This window comes from Cnephaeus nilssonii (genome assembly GCF_951640355.1).
Source record: "Cnephaeus nilssonii genome assembly, chromosome: 5".
Lineage (NCBI taxonomy): Eukaryota > Metazoa > Chordata > Mammalia > Chiroptera > Vespertilionidae > Cnephaeus > Cnephaeus nilssonii.
In genome coordinates this window covers 92,776,388-92,789,182 of record NC_137076.1, presented here as the reverse complement: position 1 = coordinate 92,789,182, position 12,795 = coordinate 92,776,388, and the positions used below count along the sequence as shown (strand labels likewise).

Here is a 12,795-nt window from a genome sequence, read left to right as displayed (position 1 = left end):
GCCACTTCTTCAAAATAGACTCTCCCAGGCCGTGGTATTTTGTGGAAGAGCCACACTCAAGGGACCAAAGAGCCGCATGTGGCTCGCGAGCCGCAGTTTGCCGACCATGGACATGGGCCATCACATGAGACGGGGCTCCTGAGGAGTCGAGACCACCTGCCTCTGTGTAAACTGTATTTACGCCGAACTTATGAATGGTACCTGTGATGTACAGGAGAGTGTACTGAAGAGATGATGGCAGTAATCAGAGAACAGAAAACACAACTAAGTTACTTGCTTTGCAGGGCTTCTCAGAACACAAAATGGAATTAACCAAGGGCCAGAACCATTTGGGTGTAGCAAACTCATTAATTGGTAGTTTTAGCCAAAACCTCACAGAGAGACTGAGGTTTGTGCTCTTGTCAATTTCACCTGGGGCTGCCAAACCTCCTCGGACATGGTGAGATCTTAAAAAAAAGATTCTAGGACAGCGTTTTCAACTAGTGTTCCCTGGAACACTGGTGTGCCACAATAATTTTTAATACCTGACTATTCAGTCAGGGGCACTGACCTAATTTTCCCTTAGATTGTCAAATGATGGCAACTGCCAACACAACAATAGCCATCCCATGTAAATGAATCAACATTATACCAGTTGTTTTCGTCAGATAGGCAAACAATGTAATTTTGGTGTACTGTAGAATTTTAGGAACTCGTGTATGTGTGCCATGAGATGGAAAAGGTTGAAAATCGCTGTTCTAGAAAGAATTCAAATGGAACCAGAGACTTGACTACTCAGGAGGTGAACCCATTGTTCCTCTCGGGGGTAGAAAAACCACTATGTGTAACCTGGAACTAATCTCCAGTCCCCCCCCGCCCCCCCCCCCCCCCCCCCCCCGTCTGTGCATGGTAGTCTGTGTGTGAAGTAAAGCACCTTTTCCATTAATCTCCTCCACAGGGCGACCTGGAACCCACCAGGATGCATCCTCAGTGGCCATCAATATGGATGCCAGAAAGGCCTGCAGTCTACCGAGTCGAATTTCTTTCCCCATCTCTCTTGGTACTGGGTCCCTTCCCCGTTCTGGCGAGATGTTGTGGAAGATTCCCCCACCATTTTATTGTGGCAGGTCCAAGGGTTTCCTGCTAGGACCCACTACTGAGCAGACACTAAAATCAGCAGCAGTTTAAGGCAAAAATCTATTTGTGGTCTAGCCTGGGAACTTAACCATCACTTAAAGCATTGCTTCATTGGAAAAGGGTACCTGAATTGCCAATATTAGAATTTCTTCTGGGCTTTGAGACATTCCTTAGGTAAACAGGAATTCTTTTTCCCCCCTAATGTTTTTATTGATTTGAGAGAGATGGGGGGGGGGGGGGGCGAGGAGGGAAGGGGACAGAGAGATAGAAGGGGACAGAGAGATAGATCAATAAGAGAGAAATATCATCAATCGGCTGCCTCCTGCACACCCCCTACTGGAGATCGAGCCCCAACCAGGGCATATGCTCTGACCAGGAATTGAAACATGACCTCTTGGTTTCTAGGTCAACATTCAACCATTGAGCCACACCAACTAAATGGGAATTCTTGAATCCTCTGGATTGCTGTAGTAAACCTGGACTCTTGGACGACAGGAGTCATTTGCTCTCGGATAAGTAAACTAGCAACTATAACATGCTTTAGAGGAATCTCCTGGAGCTGCAACTCTGTGTGTATAAATGTCAATGGAGAAGCCTGAAGGAAAACTTTCGGGGTGGGGTGTGTGTGTGCAGGAGTGCTAAGAATTATATTTTGAACACATCTGCTATCCTCTTTAGAAATCATCTTGAAAGGCTCTTCCCAGCTAGTGGTAGAATGGCTTTTTGTTCATCTCATGCTAACATTAGCTATCTTGTGCCTGGCCTTAAGAGTTAAGGATAGGTGTGTCAGCTCCCAAGAGGGGCTGACTTGGGCAGGAGAGACAGAAAAATAGAAGACAGGGAAGGAGGGAGGCGAGAGAGTGGAGAGAACAGTAAAGGGAAAAGAGAGAGACAGAGAGACAGAGAGACAGAGAGAGAGAGAGAGAGAGAGAGAGAGAGAGAGAGAACGAGGGAGGGAGGGAGGGAGGGAGGGAGGGAGGGAGGGAGGGAGGGAGGGAGGGAGGGAAAGAGAATGAGTGAGGAGAAAAGAAGGAAGAAACGGGGAGAAAAACTGATTCTTTGCTTCTTTGCTAAGAAATAGTCATTTGGGCAGTTTCAGTTTCATCAAAACAAAATCTCTCAAATCAACCAAATCTCCCACTGCGAATAAATGGCAAATGATCAACAGGCTAAATAAGTTCCTTTTGAATGTGGAACTCTGGGAGCTGGAGGTTGGATTTATTCCCCTCCTGGAGGCAATTTTCACACAAGCTACTTAAATCATTGCTTACTGAAGCTGTTTATTTAATTATTTAGCATAGTGACTGTGGGCCAGATGTTCGGTAAGCATCGCCAACAATCCACATGCTTATGGACTGCTCTTTCCACCCCTGAGTTCTTCACTGGTAGATGGTCCAAGTCACCCATGGGCTGTGGACCCCAGACAGCCATAGGCAGGGCTCCTGTGGAGCAGACAGGGAGGCTCTTTCCCAGCCAGACTGGGCAGGCAGGCATCCATTTCCCTGGGCCATGCGTGTTAGTGGGGCACCAGATGTTTCAGTCGCAGTAAGATTTCATTCAGGGCAGGTGGGCAACTGCCTTCTCACAATGTCCATCTGTATAGTTTCCTCTCAGCCCTGAGGCCCAAAAATGGCATTTTCTGTTTGGACGTAGAACAATGCCATTCAGACACCCCTTTGTTTCCTTTCCCCTGTGAGGTGCTTGCTGGCTTCTGTTTACTGCTGCTCCTGACATACCGATGGGGGCACTAGCCATACCTTAGGGGCACTGGTCATACCACACAGCACGTTGCCATGGCCATGAGGCCCCCGTTTATCACCAGAGGCATTACTGTGAACAATCAATCCCTGTTTCCATTTCAGGAATATGCAGCTTAGAACCCTGGAGGTGCTTTCCACAGCTGCTAGGGGCAGATCTGCTATCTGCAAAGGAGCCACACAAACATTTTCAGTGGGGGTACATCTGTATCTTGCAACTGAGGTAAGTTGAAAGTCAGCGAATCTGGCAAATTCAGCTGAATTCAAACTATCATTAAAGATCCCTTTTATACTCCATGAAGTATGGTGAGCACCATTTTGTGTACACTGTGCTCTCTCTCAACGAATCAACACAGCCAGCTTTCCTCCAGCGCTGGAGCAGAGCTTTCTTGTCGTTGACACCAGAGAAAGATCCTGGCTTGTGTTCGGGGGCGATGCTACATGAAAACCAGTCTATTCCCCCTACACAGGTATCACTGGATTTGCATACGTTAAATGTGTCTTTAGGAAGACACTTTACCCTTTGGTAGAACCATGGAGCACACGCTACCTTCCCTTTCTCCACCCTGTAAAACGTGTTAGCAGACACTGCTTTCTTTAGTTCACATGGTTTACATTCAAGCTTTGGCTCTGCATTTTCTGAGTGCTTAGCATGGACCAGGCGCTGCGAGGTTCTTTCTTCTCTTACCTGTTATCAGCTGAGTTAGCACTTTAGTCTGGTCATTGAGAATGTTCACTGTCACGTTTCTGGCTGATTTGAAGTATAGGGCATTACCCTGTAATAAGAAAAGAAGAGAAACACATGAAAATGACAGCAGCTTTCTAAACAAAACACCATCACCCCAACTCTTGAAGAGGCTGCACCGATTTTAGCCAAGTTCTAATTGATGTCTTTATTTATAGACTTCAAGTGTTTAATGATCCCCACATATGTGATAATTCATTGGCATTCATCCAAAAGGAATTCCCTCTAAAGAAATACACAGATATACACTCAACATAGACACCCCCCTCCCCCACAAGGTTGAGTCAGACAAGTGGGCTACCTAGAGCCCTTTGGTGTTAGTTAGTGTTGGTACATGGAATGGTAGGGAATGACTGATAACCTTCTACTCTCATCTTTCCTACTTTGTAATTTGTCCAAAGGAATCATGCAGAGTCCTTAATAGAGACCATAAGCTTATTCAAAATAGCCAATGTCTGCCCCGCTGATGTCCACCATCTGTGAGAATCCACAAAGACTGAGGTTGCTTAGTGGAGATTTTTGCCACCCAGATGCACAAAACCCAGAGACCTGGCACCTCCCAGTGGGCCTCTGCCTCCCCTTTCTTCCTTCTCTTGTTTCCAAATGTTTTCCTTCAGGCATCCTGTGCTTTCCTCCAATTCCCTCCTTTATCAAAAAGATCACCCAACTCCTTTTTTATACCATCGTAGACATTGCTGAGGATGACTCAGAACAGGGGTTGGAAGACTTTTTCTGCACAGGGTCTGATGGTAAACAGTTTAGGCTTTGTGGGATGTACAGTCTCTGTGGTAACTACTCAACTGCTAACTGCTGTTTTGCTGCAAAACAGCCACAGACACATCTCGCCAGACAAATGGGTATGGCTGCATTCCATAAAACTTTATTCATCAACAATGACATAATATAATTTCAAATTTCAAATTTATGGGATCTTACTGTGTTATAAAGTATTTTTCTTCTTTTTCTTCACCAATCATTGAAAAATGTAAAAATTAGATTACCAGAGAGAAAGGGAGGGAGGGGAAGGTAGGAGAGGGTAAAAAAGGGATAAATGATGAGGAAAGGAGACTTGGCTTGGGGTGGTGATTACACAATACAATGTACAGATGATGTATTATAGAATTGGACCCCTGAGCCGAAACCGGTTTGGCTTAATGGATAGAGCGTCGGTCTGCGGACTGAAGGGTCCCGGGTTCGATTCCGGTCAAGGGCATGTACATTGGCTGCGGGCACATCCCTGGTAGGGGGTGTGCAGGAGGCAGCTGGTCGATGATTCTCTCTCATCGATGTTTCTAGCTCTCTATCCCTCTCCCTTCCTCTCTGTAAAAATCAATAAAAATATATTAAAAAAAAAAAAGAATTGGACCCCTGAAACCTATATAATTGTATTTTTATTTTTTATATTTTTTAATCCTCACCTGATGATATGTCTATTAATTTTTAGAGCAAGGAAGGGAGAGAGAGAAACATCAATGTGAGAAAGAAACATTGATAGCTTGCCTCTTGTATGTGCCCTAACTGGGAATCAAACCTGCAACCTAGATATGTGCCCTGACCGGGAATGGACCAGCAACCTTTTGGTGTACGGTATGATGCTCCAACCAACTAAGACACCTGGCCAAGGCACTATATAATTTCATTAACCCATGTCACCCCAATGAATTAAATTTCAAAAAAGAACAAATGTAAAAATTATCCCATATGAGAATGGGCAGAGGGTTGGACTTAGCCCACCGGCCATAGTTTGCCTCTGGCTTAGTGTTTTCACTATCCTGAAGTAAATTAAAGCCGTAACTAAAGGATGAATCCCTGACAGAACATGTCAGTAATCAGATAGCTGTTATTAGAAAAAAGAATGTGGGTATTCTTGTCTTCCTAAACCTTTTTTACCACATGGCATACATGTGCCTGAAATTCAACAACCCAGTATCCACTGAGTCCCAGACTTAGAAAAATCACCGTCCTAAGAGTTGTGAGGAAACTGAAGACTTATGTTCTTTCTACTGGGGACAATGAGATGGGCACCCATATGACACCAGGCAGAGAACAGTAGGTGATTAGGGAGCTACAAACAAAGTGTGGGGGAACTTTCCTGAAGAGTAAGATTATTCGTGAAGCTGTGGAGTGGGAAGCAAAGGAGATGACAATGCTTGAGCTGAGCCTTGAAAAGAACATAGATATGGTTTTATCAAGAAGAAATGCAAAAATGAGGTCATGGAGGAGAAAGGTTGTGGGCTGATTGTCTAGTGTCTTTTCCTTCTGAAACTGGTGGGTGTAGACCCGTATCAGTGATACCAGCCTACTGCCTGCATAAGGCAGGGCTATCCTGACAGGCAGCCCACACCCAGGCCTGAGATGGTTTCCACAGGTGAATGAGGGGATGAGGTGGCCAATGAAAGGCAGTTTTCCATAGACAAATAGTCTAGAGTTAAGCTCTCTCTCAGCCAAGGTCAACTGATAAAATGGGTAACCAGTGTCCGTGACCCACTCAGGCCCTGAATAACTAGTAGCCTTGTGTGAGAGCTGTTGTCCTAGTGTTGGGGGGGCAGATGATGACCTCTGCCACATCAAGGCCACCACAGATTCATCGTAATCTTCCACAATGCCTTCAAATTCATATTTTGCCAGATGAAAAGTTTTGTTTTTAAAATTGGATCAGAGTAGAAGAAATACATTAAATCTAATATTGACATAGGTTTTCTTCTGTCCATTAGGAAACAACAATCAGCCAGAAATAGTTTCTTTGGCATTGCTTCCACAGTACTTAGTGATTGTACTTACAACTTAAAAACAATGTAAGAAATGTGAGAATTCGGAACTTGGAACCTGAACAGGAGGTTCTACGTGTCTAGTGTCTAGAAGTTAACACTCTAACATTTCTCTTTGTAGATTCAGCAACATGATGCCACAGAGAGAAGGGCAACCTGGAATCAGAGAACTGGGTGAGCTGCATGGCCATGACCACTGTGGAGCCTTGAGAAAATGACTTAACTGTTTTGTGGCTTATTCTATGCATTCTCCGCCATCAACAAACTCATGGCCCATGTAACTGAGCACCCACTCTGCGCCATGTGAGCAGGAGAAACCTAGAGTTACCTCATCCCACTTCTAATCTCTACCATTTCCTAGCTCGGTGACTTTGGGCATGTAACTTAATTGAACCAAGCCCTAATTTGTTGTGGCCCTAATCATGCTTCTACGTGATCTCTTGATTTATCAACTTTAGACATTATCCCATTGAATTTCGGCAATGGTACGGATTCTTCCTTACAACTTCAGCTAAATCAATATTTGGAATATACATTATTATGATTATGTTACAGTGTCCACAGCTGAGTCAAGGAGTATTCTTTAACTACACATCCTTTTCCTTTCTTGCACATTTTTATTTTCCTGAAGTCAATAAATGTTAAGCATTTTATGTATACTAAGTACCTAGAACATGTTATATACTATTCGAGGCCCTGTACAATGGAAAACACATGACCTTTATCTTTGAGAAGCTCCTTGCCCAGGGGGAAACTGAGTCAATGCAAAGTTACCATAACGACAACGTGCTATCACTTCAATTGATATTTATGCTTTCCTGGTATGAAAGGTACATACTTTAATATTTGTCCTTGATGGCAGCTATATCACCACAGTCTGTTCTGAAAATCCTAGATGGTGGTATATTTGCCTTGCCCTCTGAGGAGCTAGCTACCTGATCTGGGAATTGAAATAGATGGAGAAAACCACAAGATAGCACATAAACAACTTCTACATTCAGGGAAGGCTTTCAACTCTCAGTGCAAAGGAAGATCAGAGAAGAAAGGGATCAATGTGATGAGAATCCTGAGGGTCTTCCCAGAGGAGAGGTTGGCTGGCTTTCGTCTTTTCAGGGTGGTTCACAATAGCATAGTTTCCATCTAATGTTAACTTGGATAACAAGGGAGGCTGGCCTTGTGGAGTGAAGGTTCAGAGTGTAAGCTGTGGAGCAAGACAGATCTGGGCTGGAATCACAACTCTATTTTTAACTAACTGTGTGGCTGTGTGTAAAACGTTTACATTCTTTGAGCCTCAGTTTCTACATTTATGAAATGAAGTTAAAGGTTACCTAATGGTATTGACATGAGAACAAAGAAAGACAATGTATGTCAAGTGCCAAGCACAGGGGCGACCAAAATACTTTATAAACTATAACAAAGGAACAAACAAAACATACATGAGGAGGGCTCCTTAGAAAGTAGCTGATTCTAGGACTGGGGCAGGAAATATAAAAGACGATCCTGGAGCATCTCTTTTAGTGCCAGAAAAGAAGAAAGTGCTTAGAAAACAAAGAGACTGATAGAAAAACACCCCACATTATGAGAGGATGTCAAAGGGACACAGGAGACAACAGAAAGAGCTCCCAATGCTGGAACCATTTGAACAACAAAATAAATAATGTAGTACTGAATTATAACCCAAATCATAAAGTAAATATCCATGAGCTCACCCTGTTATAAAATAAATGATTGAATAGATAAGTGGGAGAGAATAAACACATCTCCCATGTGGAAGAATTCCTAACAATTTTCATAGTTAACTCCCCACTTCTTAAAAGTGGGCTGCACATAGTTACTTCCTTTCAAAGAGTACAGTGTGGAAAGGGGGATGGTCACTTCATAACCGAAAAATCTGACGAGCACTGGCTCAGTCAGGTCATCAAGGTCAACATCAACAGTGATGAATCATGTTAATAGTATGCACCCTTGATATAGGTGGGCCTCCTCTTCAAAACCCATAACCCCCATCTAATAATGAGAAAAAAAATCAAACAAGTCTCAATAGAGGGTCCTTTTGTAAAATACCCGACCAGTACTCGAGGTTGGTAAGGTCATCAAATCAAGGAAAATCTGAGCAATTGTCACAACCAAAAAGAACCTAAAGAAACATGACAATTCAATATACTGTAGCAGCCTGGATAAGATCCTTGGACATAAAAAGGATGTTAGGGCCCTGGCCAGTGTGGATCAGCTGAGTGGAGTGTTGCCCCGTAAACCAAAAGGTGGTAGGTTCAATTCCTGGTCAGGGCACATACAAAGTTGGATCCCCAGTCAGGGTGAGTATGGGAGGCAACCAATCAATGTTTCTCTCTCGCATCGATGTTTCTCTCTCTCCTCTCCCTCTCCCTTCCTCTCTCTAAAAATCAATAAAAAATATTAATATATCCTCCGGTGAGGATTAAAAAAAGGATGTTAGGTAAAAAACTAATGAAATCTGAATAAAGAATGGATTTCACTTACTAATAATGTATCAACTGATTCACTAAAATTGTGACAAAAAAAGCATGGTACCATACTAATGTTAGATATTAATAATAGGGGATATTGGGTGTGAGGTATTTAAGAACACTATGCACTATCTTTACAACTTTTCTGTACACATATATAAAACTACTAGGGGCCCAGTGCATGAATTCGTGCACCTTGAAAGAAACTGTGGGTTGTGAAGCTGTGGTAAGCACAGGGGCGAGTCTCGGCCCAGCCCCCTGTCCCCTGTCTGCTGGCAGTCTTGTTACCACCACTGCTACTCACACGCACTGACAGTGCTGGCTCCACTCGCACCTGCTGACAGTACAGACCGATTGGGGCCGGCTCCAGCTGCGGTGAGAGTGGGGCTGGTGCCATCAGTGGGTGTGAGCAGTGGCTGCTATCCAGATCGCCCCTCAGAAGCAGTAGGAGGTGGAGAAGCCCTCAAGTGCAATCAGGGCTGGCACCGGCCTCTCGCACCCACTGATGGCGCCGAGTGATCGGGACTGGCGCCAGGCATGGGCAGCAGGTGCGAGCAGCAGCTCCAGCACTGGCATTGGGTGCGAGTGGGGCTGGCGCTGGCAGGGGGTGTGAGTGGGGCCGGCGCTGGCAGCAGGTGTGAGCGCTGGGTGGGACCGCGGCACGCGGGAGCAAATAATTTTCAGTAACCACCAGAGGCTCGCCCCGATGACAGTGACTGGCTCCCCACCTTGGTCTGGCGCCCCCGCTCACCTGCTCCACCATCCCACTGTGGCCAATGCCCGCCATGTTTCGCACATGCCCCCTGGTGGTCAGCGCATGTCATAGCAACCAGTTGTTCCACCGTTTGGTCTACTTGCATGTTAGCCTTTTATTATATAGGATTATAAAATAAAAATTTTGGGGGGAGAGCTATATTAGGATGTCAAAAAGATCTAGAACTCAGAGACTTCAGAAAGACACCCACCTCTGAGTAGTCAGGAAACTTACTACATCATCGTCATGTGATTTCCCATCGGGGTTGACCATGTTATTAGAAAATTTTCCCTTAAACCAATCTATTTCCATGGGAGTTTGTCTTTAGGAATACTAAAATAAACAACAGCATATGGGCCTCTCTGCCCAGGGCTCTCGATACACTGTCATTTTCCCCTAATCAGCTTACAGAAAACATGGTGATCAGAAGTTACCAGCTTCTTTGCAGTAAGTATCATAATGTATTGGCTACAGTGATCATTGTTCACTAAATAATACTAACTCTTGATATAACCAGGAAAAAAATTACAAAAACTTAAATTTGTCATTAAAACCACCCCGAAAGGTAGTTTGTAAGTTTATCTTCAGCAAGCATCAACTGTGTCTATTATTATCATTTCGAATAGGATGCTTTTGTTGTCTCTAAATTGACTCTTTCAAAAGCATGACAACAATACTATAGAATGATCATTTCTCTTTTACTTGGGAGTATTTTTATATAATGATGCTTGGGTGGATTCCTATTCTTTGAAAAAGTTTTCCAGTTGTGAATAATAAAGCTACACTGCGAAGCACTCATCAGAGTAAGCTGGGAATGGGTCCAGGTTTTCCATCGTAGCATTCCTGCTCAGTTACTCTCTGCACTGTGCCCAAATTTGGGTGCATTTAGGTCTCTCTCAATATTGAACCAAGCTGAACTGCTCTGTTTAATGATTCTTTAAGAGTTGTCATGTTAGCATGACACTGGAGGGGGACTGTCAGCTTTGCTAGTTCCTGGCACCTTCTCGGCACCCACTAGGCTGTCAATAAATATTTGCTGAATAACTGAATGCTCAGATCACATTAAGAGTCACCAGAGAGAGTTGTCCAGAGAAGAAGTAATTAAATGAAGGTTGACATCGGCTGTCAAAGAGAGCTTTCAAAAGGCAAACCTTTAAGGATGGCTGCCGTGAAGATCTAAATATAGAAAGCCGAGTGTGGCGGGAGGAGGACATAATCCACAAATATTTGTTTACCACAAATGGAGTGCGAGGAACTGTGGGTGATGCAAATGAGAGTTGAGATGTTGAGCCCGTAGATGACAAGGAGAAGCAGGGGCACAAATCATTACCCCAAATTCTTCCTGACATGAAGATTACATTATGCCTGGAATCTTCCCTGGGCTTGTAGCACCCATCTGGCATGTGGCATGGAGTATGTCCTCTTTCAACTACCCCTTATCAGCTCATTCCATTAACACCTTCAAGGTATCTTCTAGGCAGAAAGCAGTGGGCCAAGCCCCGAGCAGGTGGCCTCTGCTCCCCTAGAGCTTGCAGCCTAGTTGATGACCTTGCCAACTTTGAGGAGTAACTGGTTGGGTTAAGACTTGTTTTTTTATCTTCTCATTATTAGATGGGGGTTATGTGATGGAGACTAAATCGAGTTCCGTCAAGGATTACATAATTGCAATGAGTGCAACGAATGCAAAGTAAGGTGAAACATTCCAGGCATAATGTAATCTTCATGTCAGGAAGAATTTGGGGTAATGATTTGTGCCCCTGCTTCTCCTTGTCATCTACAGGCTCAACATCTCAACTCTCATTTGTATCACCCACAGTTCCTCGCACTCCGTTTGTGGTAAACAAATATTTGTGGATTATGCACATACAGGGAAACCTACCATAATTAAGGCCAGCAGGGAAGGCCTTTCCAAAGGAGAGGCATTTTTGCTGCAATCACAGGATGAGTGGGAATTAGCTGAACAAAGAACTTTTCAGACAGAGCAAAAGACATGTGTTCTGGCCCTGAGGTGGGAGAGAGCTTGGTATATTTCAGGGACACAGAGAGAGGCCAATGTGGTTGGAGCATGGCTGCATGAGGATTAGAAGGTGGGAGTGAAACCAGAGCCATTTAAAAACAGGCAAAACAAGCCATGGAAGTAACTTTCAGAAGTGAACATTGGAATATCTTTAGTTTGGCAGATATTAATTAGATTTCTAAAACTGAGCCTATGCAGATTTTATTTTAAAATAAAGTATGAATAAAACACCCCAAAAACGCTTATTTGATTCATGTAATTTGGTCAACGAGCATGTGTGGGACCATAATGATGGACAACAGGTCTATGATATGAGTTGAAAGGGAATAATCTGAGGCTGGCAGATTTTTTCTCTAATTATTGAAATGGAAATGACTTTCTATTATAATTAATTTTATACATTCTTTGAAGAACTGTCAAATTGCATTTCCTTAGATTAATATTTGAACAAATCTATTACTTATTGTGGAAAATAAAATTTTCACAAAACCTAAATGCAACCCTAAATGCGAATTGCTGTGCAAACAAGATTATTAGCATAATTTAGGACAAGTGCAACGTAACAAATGAGATAAAAATGTACAGTGGGAAACACTCCGCATTTATGATTCTACGGAAGAAAAGTCAACAGACATTTCAGTTCCGTGAACTGAGAGACTGTCCTGTTCATGTACTCAAACCAATGGCTGTATCTCTGAACCAAGCATGTCAAACTTGCAGCTGGCGGGCCGCATGCCTTCAGATCTCTCACTTTATGGTCTAGCAGCAAGAAAGAGGCTTTCTACTTGATTATAAATTCATGCCATCTCTAAAATTCAAGCAGTTAAGTCAATGTGGTATAAGATTCTTCAAATGTGTTTTGATTCATCAACAGGATGAATGGATAGATAAAATGTGGTGTATACTGTATATACATACAATGAAATATTATTCCACCTGAAAAAGGAGGTAAATTCTGACACATGCTGCCAAATGAGCCTTGAGGATATTATGTTAAATGCAATAAGCCAGTCACAAAAGGACAAATACTAAGAGTTTCCACTTAGATGAGGTTCCTAAGAGTAGTCAAATGCACAGACAGAAAGTAGAACGGTGGCTGCCAGGGACTGAGGGGAAGGGGGATGGGGAGTTAGTGTTTCATGGGTAGTTTCA

At 43.4% G+C, this 12,795-nt stretch overlaps 1 protein-coding gene across 1 annotated transcript in view; it reads right to left on the bottom strand.

The window, feature by feature from the left end:
• SGCD (sarcoglycan delta) overlaps window positions 1-12,795 on the bottom strand; it is a 293,989-nt gene that overhangs the window by 104,743 nt on the left and 176,451 nt on the right. Inside the window, exon 4 of the mRNA XM_079771674.1 lies at window positions 3,562-3,649. Within this exon, the coding sequence (XP_079627800.1) occupies window positions 3,562-3,649 (88 nt within the window). The remainder of the gene's footprint in view (window positions 1-3,561; window positions 3,650-12,795) is intronic.